Source organism: Staurois parvus, unplaced genomic scaffold, assembly GCF_062004578.1.
Source record: "Staurois parvus isolate SC_StPar_1 unplaced genomic scaffold, SC_StPar_1.0 ptg003422l, whole genome shotgun sequence".
In the NCBI taxonomy this organism is placed as follows: domain Eukaryota; kingdom Metazoa; phylum Chordata; class Amphibia; order Anura; family Ranidae; genus Staurois; species Staurois parvus.
The window spans coordinates 24,384-44,135 of NW_028321218.1; the positions used below are offsets into that span (position 1 = coordinate 24,384).

General features: G+C 50.9%; 1 protein-coding gene across 1 annotated transcript in view; it reads right to left on the reverse strand.

The window, feature by feature from the left end:
- Window positions 1-283: 283 nt before the first annotated feature.
- Window positions 284-19,752, reverse strand: part of LOC149428192 (hemicentin-1-like) — a 48,144-nt gene continuing 28,675 nt past the window's right edge. Inside the window, exons 8-12 of the mRNA XM_089667616.1 lie at window positions 19,340-19,645; window positions 18,184-18,486; window positions 9,776-10,093; window positions 5,391-5,423; window positions 284-1,307 (exon numbers count right to left, since the gene is read on the reverse strand). Of these exons, the coding sequence (XP_089523742.1) occupies window positions 1,015-1,307; window positions 5,391-5,423; window positions 9,776-10,093; window positions 18,184-18,486; window positions 19,340-19,645 (1,253 nt within the window). The 3' untranslated portion in view covers window positions 284-1,014. The remainder of the gene's footprint in view (window positions 1,308-5,390; window positions 5,424-9,775; window positions 10,094-18,183; window positions 18,487-19,339; window positions 19,646-19,752) is intronic.

The following is a 19,752-nucleotide window of genomic DNA, read 5'->3' on the forward strand; positions in this document are numbered from 1 at the left end:
AAGATGGGAGAAGATGTAAGGAGATGGGAGGATATGGATGGAGATGGGAGGATATGGATGGAGATGGGAGGATATGGATGGAGATGGGAGGAGATGGGAGGAGATGGGAGGAGATGGGAGGAGATGGAAGGAGATGGAAGGAGATGGGAGAAGATGGAAGAAGCTGAGCTTCATGTACATGAAATGATGTGTATTGGGGCTCCTAGGAGAGGAAACACACCTGATGTACAGTAAACTCTTACAGCCTGATTTCAACATTCAGCCATATTCTCTGACACTCAGATAACCAGAGGAGAAATATTTTATATGTAAGTGATTTAAAATGTTATTAGTCTGAAGTACATGTCGCAATAAAGATTCAGAAGAGGTCCTCACTGAATGTACATTTAATATTGTCCCTGATATGGAAGTACAGAGAGACGGAGATCTGACTTGTCTCTGAACACTTGGGGGTTGATTTACTAAAGCTGGAGAGTCTAAAATCAGACTCCCTTCTGCATAGAAACCAATCAGCTTCCAGGTTTCATTGCCAAAGCTTCATTGAACAAGCTGAGGTTAGAAGCTGATTGGTTTCTATGCAGAAGGGAGTCTGATTTTGGACTCTCCAGCTTTAGTAAATAAAACCCTTGATGTCAATCCCCACCCAGACAGCGCTCACCCATTCAGATGACCGCCATTGACAGGAAGATATGAGTCCCTCACTGGATCCCATCCTCAGACGGTCAGATGACCACCATTAATGGAAAGATATGAATCCCTCCCCAGATCTCGTCCTCACATGGTAAGATGTCTGCCATTAATAGGAAGATATGGCTCCTTCCTCGGATCCCATCCTCAGACGGTCAGATGACCACCATTAATGGAAAGATATGAATCCCTCCTCAGATCTCGTCCTCACATGGTCAGATGTCCGCCATTAATAGGAAGTTATGAGTTCCTTCTCAGCTATCGTCCTCACATGGTCAGATGTCCGCCATTAATAGGAAGATATGACTCCCTCCTCAGATCTGGTCTTCACACCAGTGGCAGTCTCAAGGATCCCTCTACAGTCTGATAATTATAAAACACCTCCAATTTGATTGGACAGTCTGATTCCTCCGGTGTGAAGGTGACGGTGGATGTACAGTTGGTGCCGTCCTGTCTGTTCTCTATTTCTCCATCAATAGAATACATTCCTGTATACCAGGAGAACTCCGCACTGTCCGCCTGACACTCTTCAATGTATGCTACAAGAGTGACCTCCTCACCCACCCGGGGGCGCTCCGTCACACATTTAATCTCCTGTATATGGAACTTCTTCTGCGGTCCTGTGGAGGGAAAAACATTGTCATTATTGGCGAGCCAGCCATGATGAGTCTGATGTCAGGTACCATACTCAGCTTCTCTTCAACCCCCTCCTTCCCCAGCAGCACACTCTCACCTTTACTCCACTCCCCACCAGGGGGTGCAGAACAACCTGTACTTCCAGGGATGGAAGAGCATGTGACCCACTCCATGTGGTAGTGTTGGGCCAATCACCAAGGACCAGAGCTGTCACATGGGGGGAGTGTATACTACGACTAAAAGGCCTCGGAGCTTATATGGCTTCTCCTGCTGCTGGCGGCTGAGTGAGGAGGTGGGGGAGGGGAGCGGAGGAGAGTATGTGCTTCTGAGGTGGGGGAACATGTTGGTTTGCACTGCACAGGTAAGAATGTGCTCACTTTAGGGAACCAATCGTTTGAGAAGCAAGATGGCGAAATTCTTGGCTTTGTGAACATTTATCAGCTGCTTTGTACGGCTCGCAAAAGAAAGATTCTGCATTAAAAACATTAAATCTGGTTTTGGAATATAACCCCCTAAGAATCGATCAGTATCATTGATTACAGTTCTGTCCTCTATGAGTACATGTAGTATACAGTTGCAAGAAAAAGTATGTGAACCCCTTGGGATTACGTGGAGTTTTGCATGAATTGGGCATAAAATGTGCTCTGAACGTCATCTAAGTCACAACAATAGAAGAACACAGTCTGCTGAACATAATACTACACAAACATTAGATGTTGCCATGGTTTCATTGCACATAACATGTAAACATTCACAGTGCAGGGAGGAAAAAGTATGTGACCCTTTGGACTTAATAACTGGTTGACCCTCCTTTGGCAGCAATAACCTCAACCAAACGTTTCCTGTAGTTGCAGATCAGACCTGCACAACGATCTGGAGTCATTTTGGACCACTCCTCTTCACAAAACTGTTTCAGTGTAGCAATATTCTTGGGATGTCTGGTGTGAATCGCTCTCTTAAGGTCATGCCACAGCATTTCAATGGGGTTGAGGTCAGGACTCTGACTGGGCCACTCCAGAAGGCGTATTCTGTGCTGTTGCAGCCATTGTTTTGTTGAATGACTTGTATGCTTTGGGTCATTGTCCTGTTGCATCACCATCCTCTGCGGAGCTTCAGTTGGCGGACAGATGGTCGTACGTTTTCCTGCAAAATGTCTTGATAAACTCTGGAATTCATTTTCCCATCAATGACAACAATCCGTCCAGGCCCTGAGGCAGCAAAGCAGCTCCAAACCATGATGCTCCCTCCGCCATGTTTCACAGTGGGGATGAGGTTTTGATGTTGGTGTGCTGTGCCTTTTTTTCTCCACACATAGTGTTGTGTGTTCTTCCCAAACAACTCAATCTTGGTGTCATCTGTCCACAGTATATTCTGCCAGTAGTGCTGTGGACACATCCAGGTGCTCTTTTGCAAACTTCAAACGTGCTGCAATCTTCTTTTTGGCCAGCAATGGCTTCCTCCGTGGTGTCCTCCCATGTACTCCATTCTTGTTTAATGTTTTCCTTATTGTAGATGTGTCAACAAAAATGTTAGCATGTGCCAGAGATTTCTGTAGGTCTTTAGCTGACACTCTGGGATTCTTCTTTACCTCATGCAGCATTCTGCGCTGGGCTCTTGCAGTCATTTTTACAGGACGACCACGCCTAGGGAGAGTAGCAACAGTGCTAAACTTTCTCCATTTGTAGACAGTCTGTCTTACCGTGGACACAGGAACATCAAGGCTCAAGGAGATACTTTTGTAACCCTTTCCAGCTTCATGCAAGTCAACAATTCTTGATGGTAGGTCTTCTGAGAGCTCTTTTCTGCGAGGCATGGTTCACATCAGACAGTGCTTCTTGAAACCAGTAAACCCAAAACAGGTGTCAGCAACACATCCAATATCATCCCACTGATTGGAGTCAAGGTTGGCTCACTCCTGGCTCCAATTAGCTCTGGGAGAAGTCATTAAGCTAGGGCCTCACATACTTTTTCCTCCCTGCACTGTGAATGTTTACATGTTATGTGCAATGAAACCATGGCAACATCTAATGTTTGTGTAGTATTATGTTCAGCAGACTGTGTTCTTCTATTGTTGTGACTTAAATGACGTTCAGAGCACATTTTATGCCCAATTCATGCAAAACTCCACGTAATCCCAAGGGGTTCACATACTTTTTCTTGCAACTGTATGTCCCATATTGCTAGGTGCTCCTCAACCCTTATGAGTACCAATCTGCCCCCCCCCCCCCCCCAACCTCAGCTGATCCAACAACAGCTCAGGAGGAGACATCTGATTCATAACTGCAGCTTGCCTCAGCTGTACGTTCTTTCCTGAGATAAGCATCGGCAAGACAAGTGCAGAGGACAACACGTCCCCCTCCCTCTGTACTCCTCCTGTACACCGGGAAGGTGCTCACAGCTGTGACAAGCTGCAGTTATGAATCAGCCGTCTCCTCCTGAGCTGTTGTTGGATCAGACGGAAGGGGAGGCAGGCAGGTTGGTTCTCATAGTTAGGGCTAGGTGTGAATAGTCTTCTAAGTCTCCATTCAGGTTGTCTTGGAGTAGCGTGTGCGCCACAAAAGTGTTTGAAGTCTCAGGGCCTCTAAGGGATTCCAGAATATTCTCAGCGCTAGTAGAAGCTACAGGACGTTCTCCCATCTTTAAGGCTGAACTCCGGCAATTACCAGAAATACACCCTTGCAGTGGGACCCCCTTGCACCGCAAGGTTTAAATGCTCATTACGTTTATGGGTAGAGGCTGTAATACTTACCTTTTTCTTCACTCCCTTTGTCACTGGTGATCTCTCATCTCCAGCGCTTTGGGCTGTAGGTGGGCCCTCGGCATCCTCACATACAATTCAGGACTGTTGGTCCTGCAATAAACTTGATGTGACTGTTGGAGCAACTGAGAGAAGAAGCTGAGGGGAACCCATCACACAGCATAGAGGAAGGGTTCTGGAGAGAGGAATAAGGTGCTATTACTGCTTATTACGCCATCCGTAGATCTAACCAGCATTTAACACTTGCAGTGTCAGGAGGCCACAGTGCCCCCAGTTGGGCTTTGAGTTGAGACGCACAGCATTAATCGGAGCCAAAGTAGTCTCTGTAAGCCTGGAAGCTATGGCAGATGCCTGCAACTTCTCAGAGATAATATCACCAATTCCCAAGGAAAGTGGGGACAACCTACCAGGCTGTGAGGTCCTTAAGAAGGGCACTGCAGGCCACCCCAGAACCGTTAGGGGATTGTAAAATGGTGGAACCTGAAACCGTGGGACTGCTCCCCTTGTGCTCGGGATCTGAAACGATTCACTTCTCGGCAGTAACAACATCACTCAATACCACGTGAAACCTTGAGTGCTCGGAAACCGGAGGTCAAACAGCCCGAGGTGACCAGGTCACTGCAGGAGTAAGTAAGGACTTGTGGATCTGCATGTCTCTTACACTTAGGAAGGTGATGAATGGAGTAAATAGAGCGCAGAGTGTGCGACACAACACTACACCTAGTGACTCAGCACTCGGTCCCTCCTAGTTTTATTGCTTTCCATGGCAAGCAACAGAAAAATGGAATAGTAATGGCTTCCAAAAGTCCTAAGAAAAGAAGTGTCTCTCAATGCTCAGCATACTCATAAATGGGTACCTCAGAGACACGGCTCTGGACCTGGAGGGGGGTCTGCAGATAACTCACTCAAAGGGAAAGCACCACAATGCAGAGCCCAGTGCATGAAGGTCACATTCCGGCCAGTCCTGGTCCAGAGGGGTACGGCCTACAAAGCTGAGAATACGCCCATAGCTGTGTGAAGAGACTTGGCCAAGCAGTGGGTGGAGTCTTCATCAAAGAAGAAACCGATTACTAAATGGTTCAACCTTCCGGCAAAAGGCCTCTATCCTCCTAGGACACTAGTAAAAACTGAGGCATGTTGGGAGTGGGAGGGGTTTCATCAGGATGGTCTAAGTTATTTTTGTTTGCTGGTGTCCAATTCTTCCTGTAGGTGGCAGTATAACCCCCTAATGTCCTGTGTCCCTCAATGACGAGAAAGAAAATCACATTTACAGTTCTTATTCTTAGGGTGATTTTTAACTCATTCTTACCGGTCTTTGATGGTTCTTCTGGCTTAGGATCTCCTATAAAACAAGAGAAATATTTACCAATAAAATAAACGTAAATCATTACGTGGTGACGTCATCAATAGCATTAAAATGGAAGTTCGATCAAACCCCAACCAAGCTTAAGTCTCCTCCCACCCCATACTAAGTCTATTTTATCTACCCCTATGCTGAGGGCACTCCGGTCCGGTCACATGACCGGCGTCAGTGTAGAGGCAGCGACAACGGGTGCAGAGCCAGCGTGATGACGTCATCCATAGGCTTACTATGTGGCATCTATTGTTTGCTCTCCCTCCTCTGAAGCTGATGCTGGAGAGATCATGTGACCGGACCAGAGCGACTCCAGAATAGGTAAGTATAGCCATCTTCCCTTTCACAGGGTAGACATGCCTTGAATAGGGGTGGGAGTCCATGTAGGTATAGCTGGTGTTCATTGAACTTAACATGAGAGACCGCAACAGCACAGAACCCCCAAATCACCCCCAAATAAATCCCATCCCCCTCAGTGTCCTCAGGATGGGAGACCTGGGGGCCGGCCATAGTCTGCGGCCACAGCGACATGACAAAGTGGACCTGAGCTCAAAGATAAAGATTTGCCGTTTTATGGGGAATGTGGCGGGAGCGACTTTTGGGGGTGCCTGTTAAGGGGTACAGGGTGTGTATGTGAATGTCTGAGTCTTGTGTATAGTGTGTGTTCCTTTGTTCTCGGTCACATGGCTGTCCATTGTCTGTTTGCCATGTGCTACCCCCCATTGTGCTGTGTCTTCCTGTCCAGCCAACTATTATGGGATGTACTGTTTGTGTATTGGTGTGGGGGTTGGTCAATGTCCTTTGCCATGTGCTTCATCCCATTGTTCTGTGTCTTGGTGGGATGGGGAGGGTGATAATGTATTTCCTGTTCTTGGTTGTGTTTCCCCGCCCTCTGTATATATCCTGTGTTTTGTGTTAATACAGGAAGCCAACTACTCTTTATTTTAAGAAGAGCTGGGTGTTGTCTATTTCCTGAGGGATTTCAGGGTGTGATCTGTGGATGGTGTTCGGACAGGGGAAGCTGCAGTATAACGGAATATACCCAAGTGTGGTCGGGTACCGGTTCCGTTACATTGATGGCAGCGGTGGGATTGTGCTTCCAATCTGTAAACACATCCAAACCACCACCGGGATTCAAGAGCAGCAAAAGACGTCAGTCACCCCAGTGGAGATATGGACCTGGCATCAGAGTTCCCAGGGCTGCTGCAGACTTTTCTTGCAACATACCCCAGGACTGTGTCTACGGATCAGTACCTGGAGCTCAGGCAGCGGATTTGGGAGGTGCTTTGGAGAGGAGCCGTCCAGGCTGCTGGTATGGACAAAGGCAAGTGCTATCCAACCCCAGAGGAGAGGGCCAGGGACCATTGGAATTTACGGATGCCATTCCTGGGAGAGCAACCCCAGGAGCAATGGGTGACTGAGTTGGACAGGCTGGTCCAGCAGGAAATACAACTGAACAATAGATATCGGGCTCTGCGGTGGTACGCAGAGCAGGAGTATTTAGGGGTGTCCACAGAGTGCTCTCCTGAGGGACTTGACTTTGGTGGGCCTGGATTGCTGTGGGAGAGCCTTACAGACCTTTTTGTGTTTGGCGATAGAGGAGAACCTACTCTGAAGGAGTTACGAGAAGACAGAGAGGCTATGTTTGGTCTCAGAGGGGTCTCAGAACTTGAACCAGATCTGCAATACCTGCTGATGAAAGAACTGCATCTGGAAAGGGCATACAGGCAGCTGCTAGGACATATTCGGCAGCATGCCCAAGAGTCAGCAGTGGAAATTCCAGAGACTGGGGATCTGATAGACCTCTCAGCTGAGGAGGAACCAGCAGTAGACCTGGCAACAGGGCCAAACAGTACTGAACTCTGCCCAGCACTGGTAATGTCTCCTGAGTTCCACGGACAGGAGATGGTGAGCCCCGATCCCCAAACCCCAGTTCCAGGGTCTGGGGATTTGATTGATTTTTTTTCTGAGGAGGAACCAGCCGGGGAGCCGCCAGCTGAAGCGCTGACAACCGGACAGAGGGTCCAGGACCTCTGCCCCACACCTGTGGTAGTTTCAGAGGCCCAGGGTGAGAAGGGAGAGGAGGTTGTTGTCCTCTCTACCCCACAGTCAGCCAGAGTGGAGGAAACCGTTTTCCCTCCTAAGCCAGGATCTGTGCACCAGGGGGACAGTGACAGAGGAATGCCATCCCAGCAGCAGATCCACAGTCTGGGAGGGGAGGAAGGCAGCCTCCCTCCCCTATGGTTAGCCGGAGCAGATGTGGGGTCCCCAGCAGAAGTGCTGGCACCAGGGCAGAGCGCCTCTGGCCTCTGCCTAGCAACTACAGTCACCACCTGGATACCTCAGGGATGCTGGGCAGTCGGCCCAGATCCCCCACAGCATGATGGAGCCGGCCCAGCCACCCTGTCTTCTCCCCAGCGGGTGAGAGGACTTCAGGGAGAAGGACGAGTCCGTACTTCTCCCCAGCGGCGGGTATGTTCTACGGGAGAGGCAGAGGTTGGCTGGGTGAGTAACGCTTGGTGTGGGACAATTTGCATGGGGTACTGTGCGGGTGCTGGCATTGAGAGACTGGAGGTGCAAACTGACTTCAGAGTACATCTGTCTGGGATCTACTCCTGTGTTAGTCTCCTGCCGAAAGGGGAGATATGTGACGGGAGCGACTTTTGGGGGTGGGGGGACCTCTGTATCATCTCCCCAAATCATTATGTTTAACCCACCCTGTGCCTGTTAAGGGGTACAGGGTGTGTATGTGAATGTCCCAGTATTGTGTATAGTGTGTGTTGTCCTTTGTCTAGCCCACATGGCTGTCCATTGTCTGTTTGCCATGTGCTACCCCCCATTGTGCTGTGTCTTCCTGTCCAGCCAACTATTATGGGATGTACTGTTTGTGTATTGGTGTGGGGGTTGGTCAATGTCCTTTGCCATGTGCTCCCCCCCCCCCATTGTGCTGTGTCTTCCTGTCCAGCCAACTATTATGGGATGTACTGTTTGTGTATTGGTGTGGGGGTTGGTCAATGTCCTTTGCCATGTGCTTCATCCCATTGTTCTGTGTCTTGGTGGGATGGGGAGGGGTGATGATGTATTTCCTGTTCCTGGTTGTGTTTCCCTGCCCTCTGTATATATCCTGTGTTTTGTGTTAAAATAAACAGAGTTGGCTTCCTGTATTAAGAAGAGCTGGGTGCTGTCTATTTCCTGAGGGATTTCAAGGGTGTGGTCTGTCGATGGTGTTCGGACAGCGGAAGCTGCCGTATAACGGAATATACCCAAGAGTGGTCGGGTTCCGGTTCCGTTACAGGGAACATCAGGAAATGTTAACTGTAGATAAGCAGAGAAATCTGCCCTTTGGTTTGAACTCCTCCTTACAACCAGCAGCACACTTACTGGGCTCTTCCTGTTCTGTATCCTCATAGCTGTATATCTGCAGTGTGAGATCATCTAAGGCTCTGCTGCCTCTGACTGCTGGTCTCACTTCAGTGCTGCTTGCTGGAGGGGAAGCTGTACCTGAGGAACTCCCGTGCAAGGATATCTCTGCTTTTGCTTCACCCATTCCATGGATCTATGCTTCCTCCACCTCTATCATTACCCCTCCAGCCATCAGATCAGCCGTCATCAGGGGGCAGCTCTGACCTGAGGAAGAAAAGCCCTACCTCTACCAAGATGGCTGCCTCCACGTAGACATTGTGCAGAACAAGGCATGGAGAGTCAGTAATGGAGAAAAAATCAGCTGCAGGGAGATCACAAGAGACAGTGATGGCCGGTCCGTTGTCCTCTGCTATCACGACACAGGTCCTCTGTAAGAACACCTTTCCCCATGACTACTATTCCCTCTGTGATAACCAGCATGGCCAGCACCGTTCTCCTCCTCCTCCTGTCTGCATTCCACCGGAACATGGAGCGCCCCCTCTGGACATCCTCATCCCTGGACTCGTCTAATGAGTCCTCCACCTAATCCTATTGGCTGAGTGTGAGCAGATGTACATGGAGCGTCCCCTCTGCACATCCCTATCCCTGGACTCATCTAATGAATCCACCACCTAATCTTATTGGCTGAGAGTGATCAGATGTAGATGGAGCGCCCCCTCTGGACATCCCTATCCCTGGACTCGTCTAATGAGTCCTCCACCTAATCCTATTGGCTGAGGGTGATCAAATGTACATGGAGCGCCCCCTCTGGACATCCCTATCCCTGAACTCCTCTAATAAATCCACCACCTAATCCTATTTGCTGAGGGTGATCAGATGTAGATGGAGCACCCCCTCTGGACATCCCTATCCCTGGACTCGTCCAATGAATGACATATGAACACATCATACATATGAAGGATACACGGGGATCTCACCTGTCAGGTGCAGAGTATATCTCTTCTCTCGGACGATCTTGGACTGACTGTGTGTCACCTCACACCGGATGGACGTTTTATCATCGGTCATCTTCGGGATGAAGGCCAACGTGCTGGAAGATTTATACAGACCGTCCGATCCGATCTCTGGATCCAATATTGTCACCTCAGATTGGGGGAAGGTGCTGAACTCCTTAAACCACTTTATTTGTAGGTCTCGGGGGGAGAATCCGGATAGTGTTACCTTGAATGAGGCTTTCTGATTGGCTGCCACTCTCATTGGATGGACGATAATGTCAGATAATGTGGGCGGTCTCTCTGTAATGATAAATACAGACGTTTGTTATTCTGTGTATGGAGTGTAGAGAGATACTATGGAAGGATAGAAGATTCTGGTCCTCAGAGGTCCTCCATGACCACATCTCATGGAAGGATAAAGTCCATTCATCTGACTGAGGAACCCGTCCTGGAGAGGAGCCGTGTCCCCGGGAATGGATGCCAGGAATCCGGACACAAGGCTACCATCTCCACCTATCCGTGTCACCACACAGAACTTCCCAGAATTCTGACCGACTTCAGTGGATCTTCAGAAAACTTGGCAGAGAAGTCATAATGAACACAGAAGTCTGCACTTCATACACAGGGCCGGTGCTTCCACTAGGCAAACCAGGCGGCCACCTAGGGGAGCCTGGGCGTAACACTGCCACCTAAGGGCACCTGGGCGCAGCACTGCCACCTTGGGGCACCTGGGCGCAGCACTGCCCGGCACTCTCTCTGTGAGGGATGCCAGCACATCATAAATGATCCTCCAGCTGAGGAGAGGAATAAATGATAGAGAAAGATACCAGGTGTCTAGAGCCACTGTAGCAGCTGAGCTGCTGCTCCTACCAGTGTTCCTCTCAGACTCAGTCCCTTAGGCTGCATTCATACTTGAGCGTTTTGTAGCTTGAAGCTCCAAAAACACTCAAACTTAAAAAACCAGTTGTTCTCTATGGTGCCCGTTCATGCAATCAGGTGTGAACAGGCACCATAGAGAACAATTGATTTTCTAAGTTGGAACTTTTTTGGAGCTTCGAGCTACAAAACGGTCAGTTGTGAATGCGGCCTTACTGGCGGCCAATGATCACTGCCATTCCAGAGACACTAAAATGGTATGTCTCAGATCGGCTGGTCACACGGGATAGAAGGGGTCTTCGCTTCCTGTACATGACAGCCCGGTCATGTATGACCTTGATCCAGTCACTATTGTCTTCCACATTCTAATATAGAATCAATAATAATATAAAAGATTCCCAATCAGTGTACATATATGACTGGTCTGTGTGAAAGTTATACCGGAATGTCTGCAGCTATGTGGTATACCGGCAATAACGGTGATCAGCGACTTGTATGGGACTGTGATAATGTGGCGGGCAATCTGGCGCTAACAGACACGGGCTCTAGGGAGACAATAACTGACACTTACATCAATGGTGACACTAATACTGCACACTCTTGCGGTACTAATGACATAGGCTGGGAAGGGGGACACAACACGCGGCAATCAAGGGGTTAACTGTGATCCAAGTGTCATGTGTGTGATATGCTCCTACTCATTGGTCTGCCTCTGCAGGAAGAAGAAACAGCCAGATCACTGATGTGTGTGCAGAGTCCCATGGGGTTTGTAGACACAGGACTCTGGGCAGTGATTGGCTACAGCAGGTCTCAGTCATAAATCATTGGCTGGGACCTGCTGTATGATATACGATGTGTGATGTATGGTGTGTGATGTACGATGTGTGATGTGCGGTGTGTGATGTGCGGTGTGTGATGTACGATGTGTGATGTGCGGTGTGTGATGTACGGTGTGTGATGTGCGGTGTGTGATGTACGATGTGTGATGTGCGGTGTGTGATGTGCGGTGTGTGATGTACGATGTGTGATGTACGATGTGCGGTGTGTGATGTGTGATGTACGATGTGTGATGTGCGGTGTGTGATGTACGATGTGTGATGTGCGGTGTGTGATGTACGGTGTGTGATGTGCGGTGTGTGATGTACGATGTGTGATGTACGATGTGTGATGTGCGGTGTGTGATGTGCGGTGTGTGATGTACGATGTGCGGTGTGTGATGTACGATGTGTGATGTGCGGTGTGTGATGTGCGGTGTGTGATGTACGATGTGCGGTGTGTGATGTATGATGTGTGATGTACGGTGTGTGATGTACGGTGTGTGATGTACGGTGTGTGATGTACGGTGTGTGATCTGTGATGTACGGTGTGTGATCTGTGATGTACGGTGTGTGATCTGTGATGTATGGTGTGTGATCTGTGATGTACGGTGTGTGATGTGTGATGTACGGTGTGTGATGTGTGATGTACGGTGTGTGATGTACGGTGTGTGATCTGTGATGTACGGTGTGTGATGTGTGATGTACGGTGTGTGATGTACGATGTACGGTGTGTGATGTACGGTGTGTGATGTACGGTGTGTGATGTACGGTGTGTGATCTGTGATGTACGGTGTGTGATGTGTGATGTACGGTGTGTGATGTGTGATGTACGGTGTGTGATGTGTGATGTACGGTGTGTGATGTGTGATGTACGGTGTGTGATGTGTGATGTACGGTGTGTGATGTACGGTGTGTGATGTGTGATGTGCGGTGTGTGATGTGTGATGTACGGTGTGTGATGTACGGTGTGTGATCTGTGATGTACGGTGTGTGATGTACGGTGTGTGATGTACGATGTGTGATGTACGGTGTGTGATGTACGGTGTGTGATCTGTGATGTACGGTGTGTGATGTGTGATGTACGGTGTGTGATGTACGGTGTGTGATGTACGATGTGTGATGTACGGTGTGTGATGTGTGGTGTGTGATCTGTGATGTACGGTGTGTGATCTGTGATGTACGGTGTGTGATGTGTGATGTACGATGTGTGATGTACGGTGTGTGATGTGTGATGTACGATGTGTGATCTGTGATGTACGGTGTGTGATGTGTGGTGTGTGATCTGTGATGTACGGTGTGTGATCTGTGATGTACGGTGTGTGATCTGTGATGTACGGTGTGTGATGTACGGTGTGTGATGTACGGTGTACGATGTGTGATGTACGGTGTGTGATGTGTGGTGTACGGTGTGTGATCTGTGATGTACGATGTGTGATGTACGGTGTGTGATGTGTGGTGTACGGTGTGTGATCTGTGATGTACGATGTGTGATGTACGGTGTGTGATCTGTGATGTACGGTGTGTGATCTGTGATGTACGGTGTGTGATGTACGGTGTGTGATGTACGGTGTGTGATCTGTGATGTACGGTGTGTGATGTACGGTGTACGGTGTGTGATGTGTGATGTACGGTGTGTGATCTGTGATGTACGATGGGTGATCTGTGATGTACGGTGTGTGATGTACGGTGTGTGATGTACGGTGTGTGATGTACGGTGTGTGATGTACGGTGTGTGATGTGTGATGTACGGTGTGTCATCTGTGATGTACGGTGTGTGATGTGTGATGTACGGTGTGTGATGTGTGATCTACGGTGTGTGATGTACGGTGTGTGATGTGTGATGTACGGTGTGTGATGTGTGATCTACGGTGTGTGATGTACGGTGTGTGATGTGTGATGTACGGTGTGTGATGTACGGTGTGTGATGTGTGATGTACGGTGTGTGTGATGTACGGTGTGTGATGTACGGTGTGTGATGTACGGTGTGTGATGTACGGTGTGTGATGTGCGGTGTGTGATGTGCGGTGTGTGATGTGCGGTGTGTGATGTACGATGTGTGATGTGCGGTGTGTGATGTGCGGTGTGTGATGTACGGTGTGTGATGTGTGATGTACGGTGTGTGATGTACGATGTGTGGTGTACGGTGTGTGATGTACGGTGTGTGATGTACGGTGTGTGGTGTACGGTGTGTGGTGTGTGGTGTACGGTGTGTGATGTACGGTGTGTGGTGTACGGTGTGTGGTGTACGGTGTACGGTGTGTGATGTACGGTGTGTGGTGTACGGTGTGTGGTGTACGGTGTGTGATGTACGGTGTGTGATGTACGGTGTGTGATGTACGGTGTGTGGTGTACGGTGTGTGGTGTACGGTGTGTGATGTACGGTGTGTGATTAACGGTGTGTGATGTACGGTGTGCGGTGTGTGATGTACGGTGTGCGATGTACGGTGTGTGATGTACGGTGTGTGATGTGCGGTGTGTGATGTACGGTGTATGATGTGTGATGTACGGTGTGTGATGTACGATGTGTGATGTACGGTGTGTGATGTGCGGTGTGTGATGTGTGATGTTCGGTGTGTGATGTGTGGTGTGTGATGTACGGTGTGTGATGTACGGTGTGTGATGTACGGTGTGTGATGTACAATGTGTGATGTGCGGTGTGTGATGTGTGATATACGGTGTGTGATGTACGGTGTGTGATGTGTGATGTACGGTGTGTGATGTACGGTGTGTGGTGTGTGATGTACGGTGTGTGATGTACGGTGTGTGGTGTGTGATGTACGGTGTGTGATGAATGGTGTGTGATGTACGGTGTGTGATGTGTGATGTACGGTGTGTGATGTGCGGTGTGTGATGTACGATGTGTGATGTACGGTGTGTGATGTGTGATGAACGGTGTGTGATGAACGGTGTGTGATGAACGGTGTGTGATGTGTGATGAACGGTGTGTGATGAACGGTGTGTGATGTACGGTGTGTGATGAATGGTGTGCGATGTACGATGTGCGATGTACGATGTGTGATGTACGGTGTGTGGTGTACGGTGTGTGGTGTACGGTGTGTGGTGTACGGTGTGTGATGTACGGTGTGTGATGTACGGTGTGTGATGTGCGGTGTGTGATGTGCGGTGTGTGATGTACGGTGTGTGGTGTACGGTGTGTGATGTACGATGTGCGGTGTGTGATGTGCGGTGTGTGATGTACGGTGTGTGATGTACGGTGTGTGATGTGTGATGTACGGTGTGTGATGTACGGTGTGTGATGTGTGATGTACGGTGTGTGATGTGCGGTGTGTGGTGTGTGATGTGCGGTGTGTGATGTACGGTGTGTGATGTACGGTGTGTGATGTACGGTGTGTGATGTGCGGTGTGTGATGTACCATGTGAGATGTGCGGTGTGTGATGTACGGTGTGTGATGTACGGTGTGTGGTGTATGGTGTGTGGTGTACGGTGTGTGATGTACGGTGTGTGGTGTGTGATATACGGTGTGTGATGTACGGTGTGTGGTGTGCGGTGTGTGATGTACGGTGTGTGGTGTACGGTGTGTGGTGTACGGTGTGTGATGTGCGGTGTGTGATGTGCGGTGTGTGATGTGCGGTGTGTGATGTGCGGTGTGTGATGTGCGGTGTGTGATGTACGGTGTGTGGTGTGTGATGTGCGGTGTGTGATGTGCGGTGTGTGATGTACGGTGTGTGATGTACGGTGTGTGATGTACGGTGTGTGATGTGCGGTGTGTGATGTACGGTGTGTGATGTGCGGTGTGTGATGTACCGTGTGAGATGTGCGGTGTGTGATGTGCGGTGTGTGATGTACGGTGTGTGATGTGCGGTGTGTGGTGTACGGTGTGTGATGTACGGTGTGTGGTGTGTGATATACGGTGTGTGATGTACGGTGTGTGGTGTGCGGTGTGTGGTGTACGGTGTGTGATGTGCGGTGTATGATGTACGGTGTGTGATGTGCGGTGTGTGATGTGCGGTGTGTGGTGTGCGGTGTGTGATGTGCGGTGTGTGATGTGCGGTGTGTGATGTGCGGTGTGTGATGTACGGTGTGTGGTGTGTGATGTGCGGTGTGTGATGTGCGGTGTGTGATGTACGGTGTGTGATGTACGGTGTGTGATGTACGGTGTGTGATGTGCGGTGTGTGATGTACGGTGTGTGATGTGCGGTGTGTGATGTACCGTGTGAGATGTGCGGTGTGTGATGTGCGGTGTGTGATGTACGGTGTGTGATGTGCGGTGTGTGGTGTACGGTGTGTGATGTACGGTGTGTGGTGTGTGATATACGGTGTGTGATGTACGGTGTGTGGTGTGCGGTGTGTGGTGTGTGATATACGGTGTGTGATGTACGGTGTGTGATGTGCGGTGTATGATGTACGGTGTGTGATGTGCGGTGTGTGATGTGCGGTGTGTGGTGTACGGTGTGTGGTGTGCGGTGTGTGATGTACGATGTGCGGTGTGTGGTGTACGGTGTGTGATGTGCGGTGTATGATGTACGGTGTGTGATGTACAATGTGTGATGTGCGGTGTGTGATGTACGGTGTGTGATGTACGGTGTGTGATGTGTGATGTACGGTGTGTGATGTACGGTGTGTGATGTGCGGTGTGTGATGTACGGTGTGAGATGTGCGGTGTGTGGTGTGAGATGTGCGGTGTGTGATGTGCGGTGTGTGATGTGCGGTGTGTGATGTACGGTGTGTGATGTGTGATGTACGGTGTGTGATGTACGGTGTGTGATGTACGGTGTGTGGTGTGAGATGTGCGGTGTGTGGTGTGTGGTGTACGGTGTGTGGTGTACGGTGTGTGATGTACGGTGTGTGGTGTACGATGTGTGATGTACGGTGTGTGGTGTGTGATGTACGGTGTGTGGTGTGCGGTGTGCGATGTACGGTGTGTGATGTACGGTGTGTGGTGTACGGTGTGTGGTGTGCGGTGTGTGATGTACGATGTGCGGTGTGTGGTGTACGGTGTGTGATGTGCGGTGTATGATGTACGGTGTGTGATGTACAATGTGTGATGTGCGGTGTGTGATGTACGGTGTGTGATGTACGGTGTGTGATGTGTGATGTACGGTGTGTGATGTACGGTGTGTGATGTGCGGTGTGTGATGTACGGTGTGAGATGTGCGGTGTGTGGTGTGAGATGTGCGGTGTGTGATGTGCGGTGTGTGATGTGCGGTGTGTGATGTACGGTGTGTGATGTGTGATGTACGGTGTGTGATGTACGGTGTGTGATGTACGGTGTGTGGTGTGAGATGTGCGGTGTGTGGTGTGTGGTGTACGGTGTGTGGTGTACGGTGTGTGATGTACGGTGTGTGGTGTGTGATGTACGGTGTGTGGTGTACGATGTGTGATGTACGGTGTGTGGTGTGTGATGTACGGTGTGTGGTGTGCGATGTACGGTGTGTGATGTACGGTGTGTGGTGTACGGTGTGTGGTGTACGGTGTGTGATGTACGGTGTGTGGTGTACGGTGTGTGATGTACGGTGTGTGATGTACGGTGTGTGATGTGCGATGTACGGTGTGCGATGTACGGTGTCCGATGTACGGTGTGTGATGTGCGATGTACGGTGTGCGATGTACGGTGTCCGATGTACGGTGTGCGATGTACGGTGTGCGGTGTGTGATGTGCGATGTACGATGTGTGATGTACGGTGTGTGATGTACGGTGTGTGATGTACGATGTGTGATGTACGGTGTGTGATGTACGATGTGTGATGTACGATGTGTGATGTACGGTGTGTGATGTACGGTGTGTGATGTACGGTGTGCGATGTACGGTGTGTGATGTACGGTGTGTGGTGTATGGTGTGTGATGTGCGGTGTGTGATGTACGATGTACGGTGTGTGATGTACGGTGTGTGATGTGTGATGTGCGGTGTGTGATGTGCTGCTGGTCCTCACACTTGCTGGGGGTTGTTGCTGGCCCTGACATATGCTGGGGGTTGTTGCTGGCCCAGGCACTTGTTGGGTGTTGTTGCTGGCCTTGACATATGCTGGGGGTTGTTGCTGGCCCAGGCACTTGTTGGGGGTTGTTGCTGGCCTTGACATATGTTGGGTGTTGTTGCTGGCCCTGACATATGCTGGGGGTTGTTGCTGGCCCAGGCACTTGTTGGGGGTTGTTGCTGGCCTTGACATATGTTGGGGGTTGCTGCTGGCCCTGACATATGTTGGGGGTTGTTGTTGGTGCTGAAATATGTTGGGGGTTGTTGCTGGCCCTGGCACTTGTTGGGTGTTGTTGCTGGCCCTGGCACTTGTTGGGTGTTGTTGCTGGCCCTGGCACTTGTTGGGGGTTGTTGCTGGCCCTGGCACTTGTTGGGGGTTGTTGCTGGCCCTGGCACTTGTTGGGGGTTGTTGCTGGCCCTGGAACTTGTTGCTGGCCCTGACATAGGTTGGGGGTTGTTGCTGGCCCAGGCACTTGTTGCAGCTTATCATTGCTGTTCCCAATTGGGCTCATTATTCCAACAATCTCTCTAGTGCCCCCCAGGCCATTTTTCACCTGTACAAAGGGGGAAGTGACATACTTGGCCACTCCCAACTTTGGCCACAGGCACATTTTGGTCACAGCCAGAAGAGGTACAGCAGGCAGCGTGCTGCACATGCCCCATCACCTCCCCCACTTATACTACCAGACCAATGGTGGGCAGCCTCCCCGGCACTCACTACAGAGGGGAGGAGTTTTCTGTGCCCCCATTTCCTTCCCTTACCTGGGAGCCTCAGGTGCAGTTTTTTGGCACTAGAATGTCCCATGTTTCTGTGCGTCACAGTGCAGGTATAGACCCGCTCACTATTCTCAGCTGTCGGTGTGAAGGTCAGAGAACAGGACAGAACGTCTCCGCTGCCTCGGGTCACTCTCTGCTCTTCTCTCCTCAGCACTGTTCCACCCTCTGACCAGGTGACCTCAGGGGTGTGTCCGGGATTACAGCCAACCACATCGCAGCGCAGAGTCAGAGACTTTCCATAATCCGGTATAAGGGGATCACTGGAGATCTCACTGAGAACTGGGACCCCTGAGGAGGAAGAACATGAAATGGGCACATCAGTCTCTGCACCAGAGGAGCTTACTTCTGCCCCCCCTTCCTGGGATATGCCTCCCCCCCTCCCTGGGGTATACTTCTGCCCCCAAGATATGCCTCCGCCCCCCCCTGTGGTATTCCTCCGCCCCCCCGGGGTATGCCTCCGCCCCCCCAATGGGTTATGCCGCCCCCCCCCCCCCCACGAGATATGCCTCTGCCCCCTCCCCCCCTTCCCGGGATATGCCTCGGTCCCCCCTCCCCGGGTTATGCCTCCGCCTGCACCCCCCCCCCTCCCCGGGATATGCCTTCCCCCCCCCCCGGGATATGCCTCCGCCCCCCCCCCCTCCCCGGGATATGCCTCCCCCCTGGGATATGCCTCCGCCCCCCCCTCCAGAGTATGCCTCCACTCCCCTCCCCAGGATAAGCCTTCTGCCCCCCCCCCCCTTCCCAGGGTATACTTCCACCCACCCTCCCCAGGGTATGTCTCCGCTCCCCTCCCTGGGTTATGCCTCCGCCCCCCCTCCCCAGGTTATACTTCCACCCCCCCCTCGGTATACTTCAGCCCCCCCATTCCTGGGATATGCCTCCCCCCCCTCCCCGGGGTATACCTCTGTCCCCCCTCCCCGGGGTATACTTCCGCCCCCTTTTCCCAGGGTATACTTCCGCCCCCCCCTCCCCGGGGTATACTTCAGCCCCCCCTTCCTGGGATATGCCTCCCCCTTACCGGGGTATGCCTCCGCCCCCCTTCCCCAGGGAATATTTCCACCCCCTCCCTCCCCCAGTGTACATTCCCCCTCCCCCAGTGTACATCATCCATGGTCTGGAAGGAGAGCGGAGCTCAGATTACCTTTCAGGTGTAGCGGATATTCTTTGGTGACGGTGGTCCCCCCATGTGTGACCTCCAGGCGGATGGGGACGCCGTGTTCCTCCAACGTGGGAGTGAGTGTCACCTCTGTGGTTCCGGAGAACAACCTGGACTGGGGATCTATCTGGATGTTCCATTGCTGGGCGGTATATTTGGTGAGTGCCCGGTACCACTGAATGGTGGGATCTCCGGGGTACATGTTACTGATTCTGCAGGACAACGTCACCGTCTGCCCCAACTCAGGGGGTCCGGGGGAGCACTGTATGGGGTCCAGGGTGGGCGGAGAGACTGCAATATACAGGAACCGCAGTTATACGCAGAGAGAAGAGAGATACGCAGAGAGAAGAGACATACGCAGAGAGAAGAGAGATACACAGAGAGAAGAGAGATACGCA